This window comes from Erithacus rubecula (genome assembly GCF_903797595.1).
Source record: "Erithacus rubecula genome assembly, chromosome: 10".
NCBI classification, from domain to species: Eukaryota; Metazoa; Chordata; class Aves; order Passeriformes; family Muscicapidae; genus Erithacus; species Erithacus rubecula.
In genome coordinates this window covers 19,070,835-19,078,454 of record NC_136662.1, presented here as the reverse complement: position 1 = coordinate 19,078,454, position 7,620 = coordinate 19,070,835, and the positions used below count along the sequence as shown (strand labels likewise).

General features: G+C 47.7%; 1 protein-coding gene across 1 annotated transcript; it reads left to right on the top strand.

Moving 5' to 3' along the window:
• Positions 1 to 681: 681 nt before the first annotated feature.
• DMBX1 (diencephalon/mesencephalon homeobox 1) lies at positions 682 to 7,028 on the top strand (the record flags this gene model as incomplete). The annotated part of the gene is made up of 4 exons (XM_079313331.1): positions 682 to 835; positions 4,447 to 4,640; positions 5,814 to 6,168; positions 6,628 to 7,028. 4 exons carry the CDS (start codon positions 682 to 684, stop codon positions 7,026 to 7,028), a joined length of 1,104 nt encoding a protein of 367 aa, XP_079169457.1.
• Between the last annotated feature and the right edge of the window lie 592 nt (positions 7,029 to 7,620).

The following is a 7,620-nucleotide window of genomic DNA, read 5'->3' as shown; positions in this document are numbered from 1 at the left end:
AAAAAAAGCTATTAGTTTCCTGAAATAATTTCCTTGCTACTGAGCTATGAAATGTCGGTATTTATTGCAAACCTTATTCCCTCTTTAGCCATAACATTTTTGGTGCTATTATGCTGCAGATTTATTTTCTTTTACACCACATATTCTCTCCCATTCCCACCCCCACCCCCCCCTTATAATTTGTGTTTTCTTAGGAAGACCTGTTAGAAAAATGACTAATGAATGGAAACAAATTATAAATGAGTGAGTTCAGATGAGAAACATTATTTGATATTCCAGCACTGGGATTGCAAATAGTCCATTGTAGGCAGTGGTAAGGGCAAAATCCCAGCTAGCCCTGGGATAGAGCTAGGACAATGCATTAAAAGTCACTGTAATATGATAAACTGTATTGTGGTATGCAAGAGAATTAATTTCCCATATTTTGATCAGCACGAGTGAGATATGACCAGATTCTGGGCTTTAACTTTGGAAGCTGGACTGGTGTTGATGGTGCTTCAGGTGTACAGAAGGTATTTCCATTCCCAAAACCTGTTGGGGTTGAGAGGTCAGGCACGAGGCTCGCACGCAGCGCGTCCATTGTGCGCGTTTCCAAAGCTCTGCTGAGATACCAGGATGCTGGAGCAGCAGGTCCCTAATGCCCTGTGTGCTGTGGGTGCTGTTTTCCAGGTCTGAGGCACCATGCAGCACTATGGAGTGAACGGCTACTCGCTGCACGCCATGAACTCTCTGAGTGCCATGTACAACCTGCACCAGCAGGCAGCTCAGCAGGCACAGCACGCCCCCGACTACCGGCCCTCCGTGCACGCTCTCACCCTGGCTGAGAGACTGGCTGGTAAGAACAACCCATGGCTTCTGCCCTTGACTGCTGCTGAAAACCACACTCAACCAACCAACCAACCCAAAAAAACCCAAAACCAAACAAAAAAACCCCAGCACAAAAACCCCGCTGTTGCTTGCGTTGGGTGAAACTCTCCTGCAGTGGGACAGAGCCAAGGGGCAAGGTGAGCTCCTCAGTGCTGTCCCTGTGGCCAGGCTCTCAGGTGACACCTGCCCTCCAGTGCTTGCTGGCACCTTGCTTCAGACTGCCCTCCGACAGCTGGGGAGCTCAGGGGAGAGATGGGATGTGGCTCCGCTGTATGGGATTGAAAAGAGAATTAAAAACACACTGAAATGTCTTTCAACAAGTGAGCAGGAAACAGCAAAGAATTTCCCTTTCCTGTTAGTAAATAAGGGCAGAATGAATGTGATCACAAAGTAAATTGGATTTCCCAGTTCAGGCACCCAGGCTTGCATTCCCCAATAGCCACCTCCTGCCATCCCAGGCTGTAGCTTGTTTCTCCATGCTGTCTCTTCGTGCAGCTCTTTTCCACTTCTTTCCTAAAATCCACTTTTCTCTCTGGGAAATGATATTAGTTTGGATCTTACTTGGGTTTCACCTTGACCTGTTTCTTCCTGGGGATCCTAGACCTTGCCTTGGGTGACACCTTCCTGCAGCTCCTGCTGCTTTCCATAAAACAGATTTTCAGCTCAAATCAAGCCATGTGTGACTTTACCCAGGCAATGCCATTTGCACAGCACTGTTGGTGGTGGGGTAGCAGGACAGGAGCTGCTGGTCCAGAGCATCTGGGTTGGTTTTCTGTGCTCAGCCATGGTTGTAACAACACTGCACTGGTACTCCTATTAATAAGAATTGCAAAGCCCAGACAGCATTTAATGACTTGGTAGAGGTAATTGTTCAAAAATAATGGATAGAGACCTGAGAATATTTGGTGTGGTGGAGCACATATATCTGCTCTAAATTTCAGCCTGCCACAAAACAGCCAGATCTGGCTGAGATTATCAAAGGCTCCTGCAGTGCAAGTGATCAACAGCTGCAACATCACTGTTCTGGTCTGGACCTGGATGCAGTGATGTAAAGCAGATCTGACAACCAGGACATGGAAGCTAAAGTAAAATGTTACCATACTTGTCATTCTAGAAACTTTCCCAGAATGGAATTATCTTCCCTGACTGTCTGAAAATGTGTATCTGTTCTAAGATAGCTTTCTAACTGTCTGATATTAAAGTAAAATTAAAAAAAAAAAAAAAAAAAAGTAGAAGTTTCAGGAAGGTCCTCCCAGGTGGGCAGTCCAAAAAGGCAGGATGACAGAGAGACCTTGGACTTCCAGGTGCCTATTTCTAGCTGCAAGGATCTCTTGGAAGATGTTCATGATCTCTATCTTTTAGAGTAGAGCACGGAGGACTTAATGTCTTTGGCCCAAACTAGGCTAAAGCAGAGGAAGAGAAAAAAGAATAAAAAAGATATTCTCATATTCTTGACCAGAAGATTCAATTGGTTTCCTGACCTCTTATCTTTAAAATTAATAACCCATCTGGAAGACTTTCCAAATTAAATGCCACAGTCCCCTTGTCTGCTTATCATTGGCAGTGTAGGCATTATATACCTACGAGCTCTTTCCTTTGCAGTTGCCTCACATTCTGTTACTTCTGAATATCTTTCAGTGCAGGTTATAGATCTCATTTGCCTTCCAGGGACAGTCAGAATAAAGCAGCACAAAAGCAAATGACCTTAAGTCAGAAAACAGAGGTTTCTGGTGGTAACTGCAAAGCCTCACCTGCAATTTATATTCTCCTTCTTGCACAAAGCCTGAAAACATAGTTAAAACATTAAAATAATTGCTGGCTGCCTCTCGCTGGAGTGGCCAAACTTAATGCATGAGCTGCTGCCTCTGGGGAGCTGGTAGGTCTAACCTCTACTCTAGAAATTTGGGAATATTCCAGCCTGCAGGTAGGGTGTTTAACCAGTGCCCTTTCTCCTGTTTTTCGTGTACTTGAAACACAAATATTAGCTTTTTAAAACGTTTTGGGGCAGCTTCAATTCCATTTCTTGTGCTGGAATATCCCTTGTCCTCGCCTGGCTGCTCTGTGAGCTGTGCTTGAATGCCCAAGGATGGTTCCTCTGCCTCCAGAGGGGCAGCTTTATCACCAGCATTTCAACTCCCCAAGGAGCTCCAATACCTCAAACACAAAGTCCCCTTGTATGCAAGCAGCACTATATTGCTGAAGACCTTTAGCCTGATCACATCTTTTCCAGGTTGCCAAAACCACTCAGCTTTGGCAGTGCCCCAGAAGGGCGCTGCGAGTGCTGACCTGGAGTGGAGCAGCTGGAAGTTGGAGAGAGGAATGTTTGAGCAGTGCAAAGCTGATTTGCTACGCTCGTTAGCCGGTGCATCTGAGACCTGGCTGTGTGGTGCTGGGGGTGGCCCCACAGCAGGTTTTGGTTTATTGTTTACATTCGTGTCACGATGCTCGTGACAAAAGCACAAATAAACAGCAGCCAGAGCCTTCATCGGGCTCTGATAGTGCCAGCTTTTCTCCCTGTGCTGTTGTTTTCTCGTGTGTTCATTCCTCCCTTCTACTGGAAGTCACATTCTTAACTGAATTAAAAATGATACCAGACACTGCTCGTTCTGCATTTCCTCTATGAGAGCAAACCTCTTGCCAGACTGTTTCATTCCAGGGCTGTAGCACAGCATGTCCCAACTTGCATAATAAAGGGTGGGTTTTTTTCATTTTCAAGTAACTTATTTTCATTGATTTAAGATCTTTCTACTCCCACTAACTGTTGTGCAATAATAATGCCTCTGGTAAAATAATAAGCCCTTTACTGTTGGCCTCAGATTTTCCCCAGTCTGAATTTCTTCTCTGCCCTCAATTTTCCAAGCTTGGTTTGCAAAGTCAGACTCTGTGATAGGTGCTGTGCTGAGAAGAGCTCAGCACACGAGCTCTGGGCTTGCAACCAGTGAGGCTGGACGTGTCCCTGGCTGGTGTTTCCACCCCAGATGCTGGAGAGTGTCTGTGCTCAGGAAAGGATGTGCTTTGGAGCAAAATGCACAAAAGCACATGAGATTAAATGCTGTCTGAACTGGAGCCCAGAACAGCTCTCCAATATCATGCCTTGAAGACTACAGTGAGCTGTGCACAAGACATCAAAGAAGCACAAGAGTAAATCTCCCCACATCACTTTTAGTTGAGTTTCTTAATGGAAGGTGTTTATACCATGGTGGGGACTGGATATCTGCGTGTCCTGTCCCACTGATGTTGGAGCAGATCGAGTTATTTCAGCAAATTCAGCACTGGAGTCTCAACAGCTTCCACAGCTGTCACAGAAAGAGGTTTTCTCTCCAGAACAGGCTTTTAGAATCATAGAATGGTTTGGGCTGGAAGTGATCTCAAAGGTCATCTAGTTTTAACCCCTCTGCTATGATTTTATCTCTTTGGACACCTGAATTAACCAGTAAAATCCATATGTATGTGTTTTATTAGCTCCAAAGCAATGGAAAAAGCATTCCACAGTTTTGTCTGATGTTAGCATGTGCTTTATTCGGCTGTCAGCGTACAAATTCCAATAATTAAATTGGCCACTTTCCTTGTCTTCCAACGGCTGTACATTTCAAGACATCATTTTGGAGGCACGTTATGGATCCCAGCACCGCAAGCAGAGGCGAAGCCGCACGGCCTTCACTGCCCAGCAGCTGGAGGCCCTGGAGAAGACCTTCCAGAAGACTCACTACCCAGATGTGGTGATGAGAGAGAGGCTGGCCATGTGCACAAACCTGCCTGAAGCCAGAGTCCAGGTACCCCTCTTTTGTGGGTTTAGAGTGGGGGTGTTTAAAGGAACACAGCCAGGCTCCCAGAGGGTTGACAGCTCCCTGGACCTTCCAGGATTCTTACAGCGCAGCCAAAGATTTTGGGGCAGTAAAGTTGTCAAAGGCAGGGGTAGGGAGGATAAAATTATCCAAAGCTACACATCTGCTTAAGAAACTTCTAATCCACAAGCACATTTTTTAAATTTAGGGTTGTCTGAAGTGTACACTGGTTTTCATTTGTTCTTTCACATTTCTTTGGGGGAAATTTTAGAAACAGCAACAGAAGTCTACTTATTTATTTATTTGCAAGGCTTTTCTGGCTTTCTCAAAAAAGTAGAGATCCAAGTAATTCCAGCTGCTCTTTTCCACTAGTGTCAATATTTGTGACACCTCAGGCCAAGGTTTGGGCTTGCTTTTTGGTTTTGTTTGCTTTTTTTTTCAGTTTTGACTACTGAAATGTGCTAGTTCATAACCTGCTGGTGAAGACGTTCTTGTCTTCTTCACTGCAAAGAGAAAAAGTACTGGAAAAAAATAAGTTATTTTATATAAGTATCCAAGCATTTTCATCTAAAAATTGGTTTGTTTCCTTATCTAACCAACCAAACAACACAAGCAAGATTTGTATATCTATTTCTTCTAATCTATGGCTACTGGTTTAGGTTTAAAAAATTATGGATTCTCTCCTCCTTTCCTAAATGCAGTTCCCAGCCAACAGCCTATGCCTGTAATGACTTACTTTGAGTGTTGCCATCATAGTTTTGATACACTTATAACCAAATGGTTTTAGAAACTTAATAGACTGTAAGCCAATGTAATGTCATCAGACATTACTGCTGCAAAACATTATTTTTGGATGCAGCTGCCTGACCAATTTAAGGGAAAAAAACTAACAAAACCCAAAAACACCAGCAGTGGAGCCTGTTGAAGAACCAATATAGAGGCTGGATATTTTTCAGTCTCAGAACAGAAATGTTTTCTGTTGATTCACTGAAAACAGTTGAGCTCTAAGGACCAGCAAAGTGGAATGTCCTTTGGGCACACTGGGCTTGCAGCACCTCATTACTTGGGGTTCCCCTGAAGCTCTGAGGCTGAATGATGCTGAATTTGGCACTAAGCAGGATTCTCACTGGCTTTTCTCCCTTGCTGTTTGTGGCACTGAAGGTGTGGTTCAAGAACCGGAGAGCCAAATTCCGGAAGAAGCAGCGCAGCCTGCAGAAGGAGCAGCTGCAGAAGCAGAAGGAGTGCGAGGGGAGCCACAGCGAGGGAAAGATGGAGCCGCCTGTGCTGGAGAGCCAGGCCACCACCCCGGACACTGAGAAGGTCCAGAGCCTGCCCAGCGAGGCTGGCACTGACCTCAACCTCACCCTGTCGGAGCAGTCTGCCAGCGAGTCGGCGCCCGAGGACCAGACCGACAGGGACGAGGAGTTCAAGAGCACCTTGGATGAGGCCAAGGTGGACAAGAGCCCTGGTGTGGACAGCAAGGCTTTGAACTGCAAGAGAGCGAGCCCAAAAGCAGGTGAGGGGCAGCATCTGGATGGGGGCTGGTGTCAGGACCTGGCAGGATGGTGGTCAGGACCCCTTTGCAAGGGGGATGCTGGTGGTTGGGTACAGTCCCCGTATTCCCTGTGCAGTGGGTGCTCATGGATAGGCTGCCCAGGCTTGTCCTCTCATCCTCGACACCGGACTGGCCCACAGAGGGCAGGGGGCTGAGCACTGGAAGAACAGAGACTTTCTGCCCTGGTTAGACCTTAGGGAGAGCAGTGCCCAGTAACAGCAGCAGCAGTAGAGCTCAGCCCCATTTCTACCCTCTGAGGTGCCACGTATGGGAAACGCACACATTTAGCCCCCTTGAGCTGTCACACCCTCTTTCATCCGCCCTCCAGTGCAAGAGACAAGCCCATGCTGCTGCCTGAGCCTTTCTGGGGTGTGACCCAGCCTGTAGGAATAACCCCCTCCCCGCTGTCTCCTGCTGCAGAGTCCCCTCTCGGCGCGGCCGTGACGCCTTCCTCCAGCAGCGGCCTGGCCCACACCCACTCCTACTCCTCCTCGCCCCTGAGCCTCTTCCGCCTGCAGGAGCAGTTCCGCCAGCACATGGCAGCCACCAACAACCTGGTGCACTACTCCTCCTTCGAGATGGGGACGCCGCCCGCAATGCCCTACCTGGGCATGAACGTCAACATGGCCCCGCTGAGCTCCCTGCACTGCCAGTCCTACTACCAGTCGCTGTCGCACGCCCAGCAGGTCTGGTCCTCCCCCATCCTGCAGGCCTCCAGCTCCCTGCCCAGCCTGAACAGTAAAACCACCAGCATTGAGAACCTGAGGCTGCGGGCCAAGCAGCACGCGGCGTCCCTGGGGCTGGACACCCTGCCCAACTGAGGGCCCTGGGGACGCCAGCACAGCTTGGCACTGCTCAGCCCTCCTCGAATCCCCTGGAGTGAGGGGCTCCCTGGCAGGGAAAACCTGGCACTCATTAACGTCGTTCTAGCGCCACGGCAGCGTCAGACATTGCCACTGGCCTGGTCTTCACTGCGTATTTAATGAGGAAGGGGGAAAGGATCTGTGCTCAGACAGATGAACTGTCCTCTGGACTGCCGTGAGTACCGTTCAGGAGGAGCCCCTTGTCCTCATCCCCTCGATAAGGTGCCAGCTCTGTTATATTCACCTTTTATTTTGCTGTTGTTGTCACATTCTTTGGGGGGAGAAAGAGTCCTGCTTTGTCTTGTATATAGTTTATAATGTTGACAGCACCCATCATCTGTGTGTTACTGTCAGTGCTACAGAACTGTGACCTCTTTTGCTTTTATTCCCCTTTGTTTTCAGTTTCAGTAGCTAGTATCAGAGTTACTAACCAGCCATTGCCTTGACCTCCGCTGGTAGCTAGTTGCAATTCTTGGGTCAGCATCCTAAAGGTGTTCATGAGGAAGAGAAATGATGCTGCACTTCACCACTCCACTTCTCCCTTCTCTGC